Raw genomic sequence first — 17,979 nt, forward strand, 5'->3', positions numbered from 1 at the left:
TTTTTATTTGGCCATTTTTGGGGGCCATAAATTAAGGCTCTAAACGATTTTCAAATGCAATCGCGGCGCGGCACTTGTCACCAGTCAGCCGTTACAGTGGGTACGGGAGGGGGAGGGGCGGGGCGTCTGAAGGGGGTACGGCCCGTCTAATTTAACCTTTGACCAAAAGCCGCTACCACTAAATTCTGTCTGTGGCACATGTGCGTTGCCCATGTGCTTTTCAAGGCGTGGCAGCACCCGGAGTAGCAGCAGCAGCAACAACAGCAGCAGCAGCACGCGCAGCAAGTCAACGTCAACAGCGCCTACGAAAGACGGCGAAAATTTGGAGTCTGACAACAGTTGATCGGCGCTCTGGGAAGGGCGCGACGTGGCTTCACACATTGTCCTGGGTTCTGGCCAAATCTAATATGACTTTCGCAGTCAAGCCGCACGTTGCCTGTGCTGTCTTTTGGCTAATAGACCAAAGCTACCGCCTGACAAGTTACAATTCGTGACGGAATCGAGCAACAAATGAGGCTGCAAAGAACTGGAAATACTCTAATCAATCAAGCTGAAGCTGGGAACGAATGTGTGTGCAGGAGAAGGTTTTAATTGTCCAAGATTTCAATAATAAATAAACTTAAGAAATCTTTATGTTTGCAATGGACAGTTTAAATTTAGAGGCGAAACTGGAGAATAGAACTGAAAATATTTTAAAATTTCTGAGAGGTACTTGAACTGGATATATATTGCAGTTAGCATGCGCCTGAAATCCAATAAGTGGTAGTAATTTTGTTATTCTAATTAGAATGGGTAGCAATTCCAATTGTATATTTCTAGTTTTATTTTCTCCTTTAAAGTTACAAAAATATAAAAAAATGTTAGATAAAATTTTTATATTTTGGATTTATGGCACACACTAATTAGTCCAATTGGAATTGAGTTCCACTATTGATATCCTTTTGCTTATATGCCATATATAACTAGTATACCAAATGTCATAATAGTTATTTGGCTACAGTCTAATTATATTTCATATATCGTATGTATGGCATATCCATGAATCTTATATCTAGTTTAGTCCAATTGGAATAGAGTTTCACTATTAGTATGCTAGTATCCTCTATACCAAATACTATATACTAGATATCGAATGAACCAAAACACATTTAACATTCAATCTCATCTCATTTCTCGCCTATATCCGCACATTGAAATCCAAATTTGATCAGCAAATAGCAGTACTCCATAGGTTAGCTAGTGTATTTCCGACAGTTGCAGAGCAAAACCAAAGGCAGTGCCGAAAAACAAAAAGACAAAAAAAAACCAAAATGAAACTGGAAGTTGTAGAGCGTAAGAAACTGCGTGGACGGCATTTATAATAATGCGAGTTGGGCAGGCACAAAGTTGACTTTGGGCAACAAAGTAAGGTGCGGCTGTGGCTGTGGCTGCGGCTGCGGCAGTGCGGAAAAGCTACAAAAACAAAATCGCTGCAATAAGCTAAGCAACAACAATGGCAACAACGACAACAACAACAACACGCGGTGGCAACGAAAATGAACTGGAAAACGCGTTTAATTGAACCAAAAGCCCGATGACTGCCCACTAGCGCCATCTAGCTGCGTGCGGCTGCACTAAGCCGGCTTGGCAAAACTTGTTGTAGTTGTTGCTGCTCCGACTGCTGCTCCGGCTGCTGCTCCGACTGCTGCTGCTGCTGTTGTTGTTAACTTGTTGCCGTTGCCGTGGTAGACCCGAAATCGATGATTCATCGGGTTGTTTGTTGTTTTGAGTGGTTTTCGCCGCCCCGTCGCAAGTCTCCAAAGCTCAACAGAAAAAATTGCTAGACGTTTGTCGTACGTCGTTGTTGTTGTTGGCGCTTGCCGCCTGCTGTTGCTGGTGCAATTGCAGTTGCAGCTGCACCAATTCTCCTTCTCGTTTGCCGTTTGGCGCTTTACGTTCAAAACAATTATTATTCTGGCAATTAATTTTGATTTAAGCAGCGATTTGATATTCCGCTCTAACCGTAACCAAGCCAACCAGGCAGCCAGCCAACCAGCCAGCCAGCCAGCCAGTCAGCCAGTCAATCCGCCAGAGCTAGTCAGCCACCCACCAAATGAGCCGCACCACCAGCAGCACCACCCGCTGTTGCTGCAATCTCTGTTCATTGCCGGCGCTTTGTGATTCGCCAAAATTGCGAATCAGCTGCAGCTACTTCCATACGATCGATAAATAAATAAAGAGACACCTACGTCGCTCCAAGCGAGACGCCGCGACTTGTCAGCAAATGAGCATCGCAATCGAAGTCGTCTAACCTTGCATGATCTGGCCAAGTCTAGATCGGATTGAAGATAGCGACTCGGCTGCAAGTGAAGTTGACAAAATGTTGCAGTAAATCAAAAACCATTGTAGTTTATTATTATAAAACTTAAGTAAAAAATAAATTGAAATTTCGTAATATAAAATTGACATAAATACCGCCAGAATCGTCTAGCTTTGCAAGATCTGGCCAAGTCTAGATGGGATACCAGATAGAAGTGGAGAAAGGCATTGTAGTTTCTTTTTTTTCTCTTTTTTAATTCATTTATTCATAATTTTCATATTTACACAACTTAAGTAAAAGAAAAATAAATTAAAATTTTGTAATATTAAATTTAGCATAAATACATAAATATTCCAATACACTCTAGTATTATGAATAAGCTCGCACCATTTCGATTTGTACAGAGAGAGTGAGAGTAACAATAACAAAACATGAGTTAACAACAAAACTCCTATGCTAAATGCCTAATTAGCTAATCTATGACTCTATAAACATTTTGGATATGATCTGCTGTCTACACTAGAAATGTTCCTAATGGGCAATAAAATTGCCCGGACTAATTTTTGGCACTGATTTCCTGACTTCTTTACCTGCTTTGGCTACAATTCGAGATGTGACTAAATAAACTAAAAAATAAAATTAATTATAAATATGTATATATATGTATATATAGAGCGTGCCTAGTATATGCCCTGACGGAGCTGTGTGGGCATTTGAAACTCGTGCGAGTCGTCCTCCTCGCCCCCGCTGCTGCCCGCGCTGCCCGCATAGTAGAGCTGGTGCGCGGACTCCTCGTAGCCCTGCAGATGCTGCTGCAGCTGGTGCTGATTGAAGCCCGCCGTGCCGGGGCCGGAGCCGCCCTGCTCCGACTGGCAGCCGCTCTGCAAGTGCTTGGCCAGCAGGGACATGCGGGAGAAGGACTTGGTGCAGCTGGGGCAGGAGTACTTCTTCACGTCCGAGTGCGTCTGCATGTGCGCTCGCAGATTGGAGCGGTCGGCAAAGGCGCGATTGCAGTGCTGGCAGCTGAACGGCTTCTCGCCCGTGTGGGTGCGAATGTGGCCCTGCAGCAGCCAGGGCCGGGAGAAGGCCTTGCCGCAGATGGGGCACTTGCAGGGCAGCGTGTGGGTGCGGATGTGCATCTTGAGGGCGCCCAGCGAGACGTACGTCTTGTCGCAGTTCTTGCAGCTGAACACCTTCTTCACCTGGTTGCCCTCCGCCGAGGGGCAGTGGAACTGCTGGTGCTTGCTGAGGCCCGAGTAGGTCGAGTAGGACTTGCCGCAGTCCTTGCAGTGATAGCGCGGCACGCCCACCGGCTTCTGCATGGACTGCGCGGAGGCGGCATTCGCCGCCTGTATGAGCGCCGATGCCTTATCGGTGCAGAACTCGGTCTGGTCCACGATCGGACCGCCGCTCGGATTGCTCCGTATGATCTTGTACTCGGTGCTCTCGTACGCGTGGCTCTGCTGGTGCTTGACGAGGCCCGCGTAGGTGGCATAGCATTTGTTGCACTGCTGGCACTGGTAGTACAGATCGTTGCTGCTCTTGATTTTCATGTTCAGCTGATGCTCGTTGTTCTCCTGGTTCTCCAGGTCATCATCCTGCTCGAGCGGCTGTGGCGGCGCGTGCTTCGCATTGGTCTTGAAGCTTTGCTGCTGCTGCTGCTGCTGCTGCAACTGTTGTTGTTGATGCGGCGCCATGTGCTGCATGCTGAGCAGCGCACGCGCCACGTTGTGCAGATTGACATTCTCCGTCAAGCCGCGACGCTGCTGCTCGGGCCGCACGCTCAAATCCTGCGGCTCTGCCGGCAGCGGCTGTGGCAGCGGCTGCTGCTGCTCCTGCTGTGGCAGCTTCATGCAATCCTCATAGTCGGCAATGCTCTTCATCAAGTTGTTGTTGTAGTTGCGCAGACCGAACGGCTCCTCCTCCTGCTGCTCCGCCTTGACGAAACCAGCCACGGGCACCGGCAATGGCGGCGATATGCTGGCATAGCTGGCAGCCATTGCGGCGTCGCGCTCACTCTCCGGCTCCATGACCTCGTCCTCGGGCGGCAGCTCAAAGTCGCCGTAGCCCAGGCGCGCCAGGCTCTTGGCGATCTCCTCGCGTGTGAAGACATCGGGAAAGGCGCGCGCTATTTCGCGCGTCTCCTCCCAAATGCGACGCGCCAGTTGCTCCTTGGTCTGTGTCATGGCCGCATCGAAGCGTCGACGCAGCTCCGTGGCCACAGGTTGTGGCTCGGGCTCCGCCTTGACGGACCACTGCGCCGGCTCCAAGGGCACCGCGGCGGCAGCTACGCTAAGATCAACGGGTCCCTCATCTGAAGAGGAAGATAAGGCAATGGAATTTAGCGAATGTTACCGGAGATCCCAATCAAAGAAAGAGGAGAGCAATCTCGGAACCTACCATGACACAACTGATCCTCGAGCGCTGGCTCTTCCTCGACCAGTATGGGCCGCTTTTTCAACGGGCATTTGCTGTACTTTAGTTTATCCATATTAGCTGGAGGAATCACAATTTAGTCGCACTAGGAGGATCAACACGATCGTGTTCTATGAATTTTGATTTGTAAAACTGAACTTTGAATCACTGGAGCAGTTCATTGGCTGCTCGCACGCGTCTCGATCGCTGGCCGTTTCGTATGTGAATGATGCAACCGCCGAGGATCACTTTAATTTTATATAGACTTCACGAGGCAGGATCAACCCCCAGCCAAAAGTAAAGCAGCAGCAGCAGCAGCACCAACCCCCTTTGCCCAGAAAAGGATCTGCTGCTGCTACCTACTTCCGATTTTCGTTACGGGGGATTCTGTACGGAAATCAACCACCACGAGCCACACATACAATGATCTGCAGTCACCCCTCTGCCCAGACATGGATTGTCGCCTGCCGCAACAGCTGTGCCGTTCATTGAACGTTGCTCCAGCTGCAGATCGGCGAGGCACAGAGAGCTGCCGCCAACAAATCTCAGCTCAAAAAGCGAGCACGTGCCATACACCACATACACACGCACACACACAGTCATCGTTCACATACTCGCACACACATACAGATATATAGACACACACCGGTTGCCGGCGCGTCGCTCTCCCTCCAGCACAGCCGATCGCCACCAGCTGCCACTGAGATTCAATTTTGTACACTCAAATTTCCCCTACTCTATGCGTGCGTGTGCGTGTTTATTTGTGAGCGTGAGCGCGAGCAGCAGCTGCAGAGCTTATATACAACTTGAAGCGCAAGTTTATTTTTAACTCGCAGCGAGGTGCTGTCTCTTTCAGACACAATCGGGTGCCTCGGCTTATGTACACGACGAACTACACACAGAGCGACACGAAGCTCGCGCTCTGCGAGCAGGTGAGCTGCTTCGTTGCTCGCTGTTCGTCGCTCGTCGTTCGCTCTTCGTTGGCTGCGAAGAGTAGCTTTAAGCTCTAAGCTATAGAGCGCGCAGCCAATTGGCGCTCTGCTTTGGCTCTCTTTGCTGTTGGCGCTCTTGTTTCACATTTCATTCGTAGCGCTGCCCAAAGAGCGCAAGAGCGCAGCATTGAAACTCGACGACTTTTCGGTTGGTTTTAGTGCTCTTGCAGGCCTTAAGCTGCTTAAGTCAATGGTCCTCGCAGAGCTCACTGAAGCTGCAGCTTTCGTGTGGCTGAGATGCTCGATTGCGTTTGCTTTAAGCTTAGCTTTTCCACTCAATTAAACTTGAGCAAATCTCTGATCTGGCTGATCCTTTTCGTTTATATGCATTTAGTGACGCAGTGATCGTCTTAGAGCGTCCGCAGCTGAGACAACTTGGTCATCAAAGTGCAGTTTCGATGGCAGGCAAGACAATGCACAAAATACTTAGCGGTTCACAAATATTAATCGCAGAAATAAACAACCCAAGCAACGAAAGCAAATCAACACAACTATTGTTCACAGCCTTTGCCCTCGCTCCTCCGCCTAGGTGCACTCGACCAACAACAACAACAAAAACAACCAATCCCTAACGGCCATGAAATTTATTGAAAATTTGTTTTTGAAATTTTGGCAGCCAGCTGCCAGTCCGAGAAACCTCCACTAGGGCTCAGCTCATGGGGTGGCTGCGCCGCCGCATTTACCTGGCCGATCCTTTTGCCATGAAGTACCTTGGAATGCGCCAAAAGGTATGCGCGAAACTACCTGGCACCTTTCAACGTGCTCGCTGCGCCTGTGCCTGCGCCTGTGCCTCGTGCTGCAGTTGGCCCACCCCAATGGAACGCGCAGCATCACCAGCCAGCCGCCTGACGGTAGTGGTGGTGGTGCTGCTGCTGCTGTTGCTGGAAGTGGTGGTGAAACTGCATTTCGTACGTTACTCAGCGGGCCAACCCTTAGCCAAAGACAACGTCTTCGTCTTGGCATTGATCTTGGCAGAAATCTCGGCACTGCAGAGGGTTGTCCCCTGCCCCTGCCCCTGTCGGTGGCCGGCGCACAGCTGCCTTTGCATCCTTGACACGTACCAAGCAACTGATTTTGATGCTCAGCGACTTCTTACCGAAAAATTGGCGCCAAACTGCTGCAAAGGAACCGGTGTGTCCTGCGCCTCGGAGGTGTTCTCTCTCAAAATAACAATGCACATCAAAAACAAATGTAACGATCTCTTTAAAGACTGCTGAACGAATCAAGACCTCCACTGAGATGGCTCGATATAATGACTTATCATAATTAATCAGCTTTGGGTAGTTTCTGAGGAATTCACAGTGAATCGAATGAGTTATTAGCATATCGCCTTATTAAGTAATGAGTCTTTATAGGTTCGGAAGAAAACATTAGAATTGGGAATGGGTTAGTCATTTCATATTCATTCATTAATGGAAATTTTAATTAATTAATGGAAATTTGTTGTAGGTGACAAAAACTTTTCTACTGATTGCGATAGTTAAATCAGCAGAAGCAGCTTATTGAATTTAAAAGTAATTAATTTATTTGAGTTCATTAGTTAAGAATTTAATAATTTTTTGTGGAATTCATTTATTTTCGTTTTTATTTTATTATATTTATATTTAATATATAGTGTTACATGCATATCAAATTATATATAAATATATTTTATGATGAGAATATATTTCTACAATAATAGGGATAGATAAATCATCATAAACCCAGTTGCTAGTGCTATAATATTGCGTTATTAAAATTGTTTTGATTTTATATTAATTCCAATAACCAATAAATAAATAAATCAGTATACATAATTTATTTCGTAATGCTATAGTTGTATAAAATTTTTTTGAATTTTCTAAGAATATTTATGCTTGCAAAAATTACTAAGATAATATATACGGGTAAGAAGAGATAATAACTTAAAGGGGAATAATCTGGTCTGTATGAATTATTCATATATAGAATTAGAAATGAATATATATTACAATACATATTCGCTTAGTTGTCATTTTTTAAGTTCGATAAGCTCATAGGTTTCATTTCACACATAATTCACGATCAGCCAAATATCAATATACCCTTGCAATGCACACATTATTGGAGACCCTAAAAAGTTGTTTGATTTTCTCGACAGCGTGAAACTGTCTCCTATTCACTCAATGCTAACATTTCTCCGTCATTTCTAACCAAATGCAGCTCCAGTTGCCTGACAGCAGACACCAAAGCGAGCTAACTGCAGACATCACCTGGCAGCCAAACCGCAAACTGTAAACTGCAAACTGCAAACTGCAAACGGCGAACGACAAACAGTGAACTGTAACTATGTTGGCTGAGACGCGGCTCAGATGCAGCTGAGTGCCTCACTTCAAAGTGTCAAAGAGCCGCCAAAGTCGCATAATGAAGTGCAAAATGTCATTAATTTGCCGTTGCTGCAGCTGCAGCAGCGACTGACAACAAAAGAAAGTCGCCGGATGGATAGGAAAAGTGTAAGAAAACTATGCAGAAATGCAAAACCTGGCCGGCAGCAGAGAGTGCGAGAGGGAGGAGAGGGGGTGGTCAGCCGTTGCATGCCACACGCCGCCGCACAATGTCACGAGTTATAGATTTCTCAAGCCACTGAGCAAAAGAATGCGCCGACCATGGCGGCAACGCGAACTGGACGGCAATCAAAACAAGATCTTAGAACTATTGGCGCCTGATCTGCAGACAAAGAGTTGGAGTTGCAGATGGAGCTGGAGTTGGAGTTGGAGCTGAGCAGCTGGCCACAGAGGCAGACACTGAAGAGCAGGAGACACAAAAGACACTGAATAGATACAGATGAAGACGAAGACAGAGACGGAGATGGAGGTGGAGATGGAGATGGAGACTGTGACTGAGACAGAGTTGGAGACCAATGAACAGAATGTCCAGGTCAGTGAACATAAATGACGCCGCGGTGGGCAGCAGCAGCGTATTGAAATCTGATATTGTTATCAAAGCTAACGGTAATTATAAACAAATAAAAGCACAACAACAACAACAACAACAACAGCAACAGCAACGATCATCTTGTAATGGAAAGGAACACACAGCCGAACCGAAACATGAATCTCACGTTGGCTCACGGCTTCCGACGCCGCATAAATTAGCCAAGTTAGAAGCTACGTCTATAATTCAAACTAATTTGTTTTATTGACAGCGTGTGCCCCTGCAACGTGTGTAGTCATCGATAAGGCTAACACAGACACACACACACACACACGCACACACACACAGGCGAACACACAAATTGGTCAATTATGAACTGAGCCAGGTCTAAGAATACGATCGACTCGCAGCCAACCGCAGCATTCATTAGCGGAATGGAAGTGGGAGAGGGGTGGGGGGTGACAATAAATTAAATTTGTTGACCAACTAACTAATTAAAATACGCTTTTCGAGTCTCGACGCTCTTGCCTCTTGAGATATTAATCTGCTTGGGAAGCTTACTGTCTGTCATATATAGCTCTATGGGGTGTGTGGGGCATGGGGGACCACCCGCTCAGCTGTGCTTGCTGTTTGGGGGGCAGCGCCAAGCGACAGTCAACGTCCATCGGTAGCTCTCATCTTGACTAATACGAATTATAATTTTCAGCTAGTGATTTTATTTAATTTTGTTCATAAATGAATCATGATAATGAATTGTTTATGCTGCGGCAAGCTTCAGTTAATTTTTTCTCTCTTCTGTTTTCTTTAATATTATTTCATGGGAAAAAGAGATTAACATCAGCGTTTATGTTAATGCCTCTTGAAATATCATAAAAAATTACAAATATAATAAATATGATAAATTCGCTGCTTCAACAGCATTTTTGGCGCTGATTCACTTGCAAATATGCAAAGTGTTATCTTGTTTCTCTTCTTCTTTTTTTTTCTCCAAATTGCCAAATTATTGCCGAGTTGGGTTATTGTACTTGAGCAAGTCTTTAATTTCCTTATCGAGAGCAAACATCCTCTTGGCCCTCGCTCACATCGAGTTGAAGGGCGCGACAAAGTTCAAGTTCGTCGCTTGATTTGCAGAGACTAAGAGAGGTTTAAGTGCTTTTTATTTGTGGTAAAAAAAACATTATGAATAATTTAAATAATAAAGTGAATTATTATAATATATATAATAGAAAATTATAATTTATATATTAATTAAAATAGTAATATGTATATATATTTATAATAATAATAATATGTATTATAATAATATCAATTACAATCATTTAAAAAATAAAAACAACATTATAAAATATAAAATTTAATATCCATATAGCAGGAAATGTTCTTTCAGTTGGTCAATTATCCATGATTAAAGTGAAACATTAATTTATTTTCTAATATTTCTACATGTATTATCATAGGTATTTTAAGAAGGCAACGCAACCCCCGCTGATATAACATATGATCATGAATTAAAGCCCAACTGCAAGCGATACTAATAGCTGGCTAGCTGGCACTCCTTGTGCAATGCAATATTCGATTAGAGGCCATCAATTGAACAATTCAATTGAGTGCGAATGTTCCCATGACCAGACGAATTTCCACTTGCAGAGGACCAGCAAAAGCAGCAGCAGCAGCAGCCAAGTGCGTGAGAAAGGAAAACGAAGCGGGAGAAGTGGAAGTGGAAGTGGGAGGGTGGCCTGGCTAGGGCGCAGGCTCAGCAGGAGGATTCATATTGACCAATAAATAAAAGGTAGCGATGCGGGCGCGGATTTCAGTGGATTCGTATTACGGAGAAGGGTCAGTGCAGCAGCAGCAGCAGCAGCAGCAGCAACAAGGGATGATCCTTGATGCATTATTTGTTATTTGAATCACGTGACAAGTTGCTGGCTAAAAAGCGAGGGGGTTGCTGGGAAAGCGGCAGAGAAATCATCCCACGGGATTCAATTTATGCGTGTTTGAATGTTTTTGATTGTGCGTTGCTAATTCAAATAAAATTCAACTTCGACTTTGTTTGTTGTTTTGTCGTTGTTGTTGTTGTTGTTGTTTTTCCTGCGGTAAGCTGAGCTGCAAGCTCCATCCACCCGTTGCTGCTGCCGCTGCCGCTGCTGCTGCTGCTGCTGGTTGCTGTTGTTGTTGTGGTGGTGGTGCAATTTCAGCCTCATTACAAAACATTTGCTTTGTTCGCCGAGCTTAACTTACGCCTTCTGCTGCCAGGAGGGGTCGCATCAATTGCCGTGACAGCTTGCGCCTGTTGGCATTAATAAAGTCACGAAAGGCATTTGCATTTCCGTGCTCAGGGGATTCGTAATTAAACAAATTAAGCAAGTGATTCAAGTGCGCCTTTCTTACTCCCCAGCCGAGCCAGAGATTGAGAGAGAGGGAGAATTTTTAGATATTTTTTCGAGCCTGCAAAATGCTGTAAAAATAGCTGCAAATGTCTGCCTAATTATTACAAATGATCTCATATTTATATTTTATGTTGATTTCAGTTGTCAGCATAGGATTGGATTTTTTGTTTTTATATTTAAGTTTCAGCTATGAAAATACCAGAAATGCCTTTAAAAAATGCTCCGCGTTGGGTCGGAAAAAATGCTGGACCAAATGATACCCAGCAGCGAAGCGAAAAGAATATAATTCAATGGAAATAAATGCAATTACAATTTTAAAATAAAATAAAATGACAATAAATAAATGGAAAAAATTATAATTAATAATTAATTTACTAATAAAAAAACAATAAAAATCTAAACTTATTTTTATTTTTAATTTTATACACTGAATTATTAAATTGAAAATAAGAATTAAAATTTTCACATTGCTAAACTCTATAAATTTAATATAAAAAAATGGAAAATAATTAAAATATTTTTGAAAAGTTATATAAAAAAATAATTTAATTAAATTGAAAATAAAAGGAAATTAAAAATAAAACTAAAGACATTGCATTTAATATTCAAAGTGTAAAATATATGCATATTATCGAACTGCACTATCTGATATATTTCCTCACTCTTTCCATAACAACATCTTCAACAAAGTTCCTCCGTACAGGGTATATAAAAGCGAACCGTAGATATAGAGTCGCTGCACCTGAAGCACCCTCGCCAGATGCAGTAGTCGCTGCTGGGAATTTCGAATAGGTTTGGCATCGGAAAACCATCTAATTGATTTATGGCCAATGGATTGTTGGGCTGACTAAATTTAGAAGCGAGCGAACAACTAAAACAACTAATTTAGTGAGAGATGGGCGCTGTAAAGTTTTGTGTTCTTCGATTTTGTCACGTTCATGGGCATGATATTCTAGCAGTTTCACATCATCCGACTGGCTCTCTCACTTTCTCTCTCTCTCTCTCCCTCGCCCTCGCTGTCGCCCTGCTGTACTGAACGTGTCCGTTTGTTTGTTTTCGTACTGTCGTATCGAGGGGCAGACAGGCGAGAATCTGTCGTCTGGCGGGGCCCTGTCACAATTGACACTGACGACGCGGCAGGTACATGAGACGTGCCGTTAAGTTGTCAGCCAGAGAAAATGGAGCACTGGAGAAATGGAGAGCTGGCAGCGCCACGTTTTGGACACAGCCTCCGCTCATCTAACGAAAGATTAATTGAACGTGCGCCAGCGAGTTATTAATCTTGGCGAGCTTAGCCGGGGCCTACATTGTTTCTAAAATATTGTATGCACTCGTCCCGGTGTCAGCTAATGGGACCGCCACTTGAGCCACGTTCTGCCACTGCTCCTGCTACTGCTACGGCTACGGCTCCTGCTCGTTTTTCTCTCCATTTATATGCATCTATATTTTTTAAGGTCTCCCCCTAATTTGTTTATGGCTACGATAATGCAATTTTTTAGTCATTCCACGTCGAGGGGCACTGCAATAACATAAATATATCGGCTTATCTGGCGGCAGCAATTACCGGGTGAGCCATATTTTGTCACATTTCGTTGTATACGCTGCGATTTCTTCCGCCGGGTGAAAGTTGAGGCGTTCTTATGGATGCACACATAACACCTCAGAGGCTGCACTGCACTTTATGCTGCCTCTAGTTCAGAGGCGACCATAAGCTTTCACTTTAAGAAGGAAATATTCAGTATGCATAAGAATTGATTATTATTAATGCCATTAAATATTAAATTAAACGAGTCTTTTTTTTAGGGATATCAACTTCAAAGGAAAATAAAAAGAATTAGTAAACATTTATTATACATTTCTTAAATCTATGTGAGCTCATTTTCGCTCAGTGTATTAAGAAATATAGCTATCGAAATATTTGTTATCTATAAATTGAGAACTTTTGCTAGTTTATGACTGGCAGCAGCTCGCGACCTGCTTGGGCTTTGTGAATTCTGGGAACGGAACTAGCGTTTGCTTCTCTGCCCCTCTCCACCTCACCCTCCACTCTTCTCCCGTCGCCATGCACACTTTTTATTACGCATTGCGAGAGCACATGCCAAAACTTGCCACAAAAATTGCGCAGCTGCTGCTGTTCTATTTCACAAGGTTGAGCAATTGAGAATATGACGCACACATTGATAGAACAAACAAAGAGCCCTCGCACCCCTTGCCCACCTTGCCTCCCTTGTGTCCAAAAAGTAACGAGTCAGACCTGAAGTTGAGCCGAAGCGCAATCGCAACATCTTGAAAGTGCTCGAGGAAGTAGCAGATAGTCGAGGCACCATCGGCAACAGAACTGAGAGCCGCAACTGGTATGTCACGGGGGAAGTTTTCGATTTCTATGGAACACCTGGACGGCGTTGTGGAAGCGTCTAAGGTGCACAGCTAATGAGCTCGGAGGTAAAGGCGCAAGTTTATGTTTTGACGCAGCAATGTCTGCGCAGCCAATGCCAGAGGGGCAGGGGGTAAATGCTTGTCTTGTGCGTGTGTGTGTGTGTGTGTGTGTGTGTATCATGGTTAAAGAACATAAAATCATATCAGTGCGGTACGGACTCTTCTGTTGCCAAATCCACAATGAACACTTGCGTCATCCGCAGTTCATAAAAATACAAAATACAAATCCATTTGGCTGAGCCCTCGCGCAGGGGTTGCTAGAGGAAGTGCACACCTTGCCCCATTTACATAACATTAGCCGGGGCACATCGCAGCACCTCGATACCAATTTCCAGTTTCCCATCGCAGCCGAGCATGTGACAATTATGCTAAACGCATGCAAATGACAATCGAAACATCATCGCAGTCGTCTTAGCAATGCAATGCAATGCGATCCACTTCCTTGAACCCTTTTTGGCATGTTATGATTCTCTTTAACCGGATGGCGACGGATGGCCGATGACACGCAAGTGTTATCCCAGGCATTTGAGAATTATGCAAATTACCTTTGGGCAACCTGGGCAACGGAAGGAAACGAAAGCGAATCCCGATTAAGAAGATCTTTCCCACAGTTGTCTAGCCTAATGGATCCATTACTGAACACATTATCACACTGATTGATAGTTGGAAGATTCCAGTCCCTCGCATCGAATTGAAATGAACTTGGCAGCTTAGATCAATTTGTCAGTATTGTCAGAAGCTTCATCAGAGAGTATATGTATTATATTGTCAGGTTTTCGGCCCCCAAATTCAAGTAGATTTCACGCATCCTCAAATGCACAACTAGTAGCAAAATGACGCCAAGTTTTTCATCAAGCATGGGCGCGGATTTGCTGGATGTGACAACTCCGCGCCATTCACTGCTATCGGGTCGCTTCAAGCAGAGCTTCGCCTACATCGCCCTGCAGACGCGAATGCCGGGTATCATGTCGCAGATCATCATGACGCTCTTGTCCAATAAGGCGCGACTGCAGCAGATCCATGGCAGTGAGCTCGATAAGGACTTTCATATTATAATTGAATCGATAGAGCGATTGAAGAGGGAACTGCTGCGCGATCGCAACTTTCAGCTGTTCCATGGCAATGAGCCGGACAAGGCCGAGTGGAATGCATTTATCAGCGAGCTGCCACGGCCCAAGCGCTCGTTCTTTCGGGCGAGCTGGCTGCACTCCGAGTGCTATCTGTACAGGCGCATCAGTTCGTTCTTCGAGAATAGCAAGTGCCTGAGGGACTTTGATTACTTTCAGGACCTCAAGCAGGAGGATCTCATAGTCAGTAATAAGGCGATAAGCTGCCTCACCCTAGCCACACGCGGGCTAATGAAGGACTTCAAGTCCTTCAGCCGCCTGATGCGCATCAACTTGTGGAGCAATCACTTTGAGATCCAGCTATCTTCATTCATCTTCGAATCGCCCAAAGATCACAGCAACATCGACGTCCTTGCCCATGTGGCCGATCTGGATCGCCGGGTGCTGGTCGACGAGAGCCTGATGGTCTGGAACTGCCTGCTGAAGGCCAAGGGCGAGAAGGAGGTCATTGTCGACTACATCTGCGACAACGGCGGATTCGAGCTATTCACGGACCTGCTGTTCATCGAGTACTTGGTGGACCAGGAGCTGGCGACCAAGGTGCGGATGCATGTCAAGGCCATACCCTGGTACATATCGGACGTGATGAAGCACGACATTGAGTGGACCATCAAATACTTGAAGGACAGCAAGGAGGAGCATGTCTCCATGCTGGGCAAGAAGCTGGAGTTCCTCATGGAGAGCGAGCGCATCGTCATAGCGCCCATTTCGCATTTCTGGACGGGACCACAATCCTATTTCGTCATGGTCGACTCGAATGTCGAATTGTACAGGATGCTCTCGCAGGCCCAGCTGGCGATCTTCAAGGGAGATCTCAACTACCGCAAGCTGCTCGGCGACTACATCTGGGACTCCACGGAGGAGTTCATCACCTGCCTGCGCGGCTTCCGGCCGACCAATATGTGCGCCATGCGCAATGTCAAGTGCGAGGTGATCTGCGGCCTGCCCGAGGGCACCGCCGATCACTTGATGAGGACCGATCCCACCTGGATGATATCTGGCTACTATGGCGTTATCCAGTACACGGATAGCCTGAAGTGCAAGTGCGAGGTTCAGCATTCTTTGTGCTCGCTGCACAGCAAGGCCATATGATGTAAAGAGTGGACTTGCTTCTGCTCCGATTGCTCAGTAGCAGCTGGTGAGAGGGAGTCGGATGTCTTAATTTGCATTACGCTGCCAGCGAAGAAAACTCACGGTGCTCCTAATAAATGAGCCCAAATTTGTCAGCGCACTTTGCCCAAATCAAACAGCATCGTTACGCCCACCGAGCGAGTCTGCACCGCCTTCAGCTCTGCGTGGCTGCCACCTGCATTTCTCTAGCCAGCGCCTCGTCGATCTCGCCGATCTCGCCTGGCCAGCGGCCCATTGGCCAATTGGCCAATTGGCGAGTGACTAATGCTGTTGGTTTTATTGATGTGGCGCACATGCGCGGCCATTTGTATGCGAGAGGCTGCTGCCGGCGCTGCGACTCCTTCCGGATAACCAATTGGCATTGGAAATGGAAAGTTGTGAAACTCAACATGTGGCGCTGTGGAGATGCCCGAATGGTGGTCAGAGCATGTGTATCGGAGGGTTGTCTAAAAACTGATATACATTCAAGTGAAACGGCTTTCATTTCAGCAAAGAACTGTTTTTAAGCGACGATTTTTCTTAGATGCATTTATGCATAAAATTTTGTAAATTACAGAGTTGTACTGAAAAGAAATTAAGTTATTGAATATGGTATACAATAAATCTATGTATTATTATTATGTTTCGACTTTCACTAAATTTTCCGCTTCATTGGTTATATTTAAATGTCTTGTGCCTTAAGCAAACTAAAATAGTTTCAATTTTATTGTATTTACTCAAGCGACTTGACGTATGTTTGGTTCCCATGCACTATTAATATCGCTTGGCTGGTCAGTTCATTCAAAAAGTGCAACACTCCATTTCCCAGATATTCAGTTGAATAGAGCCGTAGCCGTAGTCGTAGTCGTAGCCGTAGGTGTTCTCTGACTTTGTTCTCTTGCTCAGGGCACGCAGAGTGATTTCTCAGTAACTCGAAACCATATCAAAGTAGTATCAAATCTTTGTCGCAAATGACTTCAAATCAAAGTCTTTTAGTTGATTGCACTTTTATCCAGGAAACCCTCCCAAATGAGCAGCGCACAATGGCCAAAGGAAATCAACTAAATTGAAATTGAAATTGAAATTGGAATAATAAGTGTGCATTCCCACAACTATTAAACTGCCAAAATTGCGAAATCCACATGGGGCCGCAGCGAGTTGGATCGAGAAATTCCAATGCACACACAGCGGCTCTCGGGTACAGTTCGCACATTCCCCTAATGCTCTGTGAAACGAAATGGCAGTGGAACGCGCCTGGAAACGGGCCACGCAAATATTTTCCCACCGATAAATCCACCCCAAAAGTTTCGGCTACTGCGCAGCTGCAAATCAAAACCGAAATAAAGCAATGAAAGCAAAAGCCTCTGCCTCCCTGCAATCACAGCAACTGGCTGCTGTCCACTTGGTTTTGGTTTTATGTTCGGATTGGGGTGGGGTGGTGTGTCGCTCGCTTCCCAGTGCGAATGCGCCCTTGAAAATTCGCACCCGGCTACCTTACGGCCAACTGGTGTACCCGTCCCATTCACCAGCTCACCAGTTCGCAGCCGCCAGGTTGCTCTGGCTGCGGCTGCGGCTGCGGCTGTTGCTGTTGCCGGTGCTTTTGTCTGATGCCGTTGTTGATGGGAGGGTTGCTGCCTCGGCCAGGTGATGATTCTAGCTGCGATTTCCACCACCCATTCAACAGCTTTAAGCGCGCAGGTATGCGCCGTCGGACCAGCTGGCACAACAGGATTCAATCACAATCGACTCTTCTTTAGCTTTGTTTTGCTTTCGATTCGCACGGAATGGAGCTATTACCCATCGCAGTAGCAGTTGCCACCCGGTTGCCAAGCGCGCACTTTTATTTGCCTGCTCGCAAGGTGCGAGTGCTGAACGGCATTTTCGCACACTCACACGGCGGACAATCAATAGAGCTCGCCTCAGTCACAGTGCACCCCAAAATAGTTGACCGGATGCCAAGGCATTACAAGTGTCTGCAATGTTTGCTTTGGAGTAGTCAATAATTATTGGGGCAAAGCAAATGCATCCGCTGTGTGACTCATGCGAACTTGCTGCCAGAGCTGGGCACGGCATAGAAGCGACTTGAAGCCAATGCTTGGTGGATGGGTAAAAGATTCAAGTGACAGTGAAAAACAAAATTTATGACTAGATTTATATTCAAAAAGAGCAGTAAATGGAATTGAATCAAGAGTTTAGAATGGATCAGTGAAGTGGAGTATTAACTACTCTCCTTGGATCTCATGAAGAGATCAATTTAGTATAAATGCTGAAGTCAAGTGAAGGTGTAGCATATAATCATAAGGCTTATTATTTAATTTTTA

General features: G+C 45.3%; 2 protein-coding genes across 2 annotated transcripts; one reads left to right on the forward strand and one right to left on the reverse strand.

The window, feature by feature from the left end:
• Positions 1–2,538: 2,538 nt before the first annotated feature.
• wor (worniu) lies at positions 2,539–4,956 on the reverse strand. The gene is made up of 2 exons (XM_030382792.2): positions 4,700–4,956; positions 2,539–4,613 (listed from the first exon to the last, which is right to left on the reverse strand). Exons 1-2 carry the CDS (start codon positions 4,788–4,790, stop codon positions 2,980–2,982), a joined length of 1,725 nt encoding a protein of 574 aa, XP_030238652.1. The 5' UTR covers positions 4,791–4,956; the 3' UTR covers positions 2,539–2,979.
• Positions 4,957–14,158: 9,202 nt separating this feature from the next.
• LOC115562064 (damage-control phosphatase 1) lies at positions 14,159–16,300 on the forward strand. Its single transcript, XM_030382793.2, has one exon. It carries the CDS (start codon positions 14,255–14,257, stop codon positions 15,638–15,640), a length of 1,386 nt encoding a protein of 461 aa, XP_030238653.1. The 5' UTR covers positions 14,159–14,254; the 3' UTR covers positions 15,641–16,300.
• Positions 16,301–17,979: the final 1,679 nt, after the last annotated feature.

The sequence above is a fragment of the Drosophila navojoa genome, chromosome 3 (assembly GCF_054131105.1).
Source record: "Drosophila navojoa isolate 15081-1374.11 chromosome 3, UAZ_NAV_1.0, whole genome shotgun sequence".
Classification (NCBI taxonomy): Eukaryota; Metazoa; Arthropoda; class Insecta; order Diptera; family Drosophilidae; genus Drosophila; species Drosophila navojoa.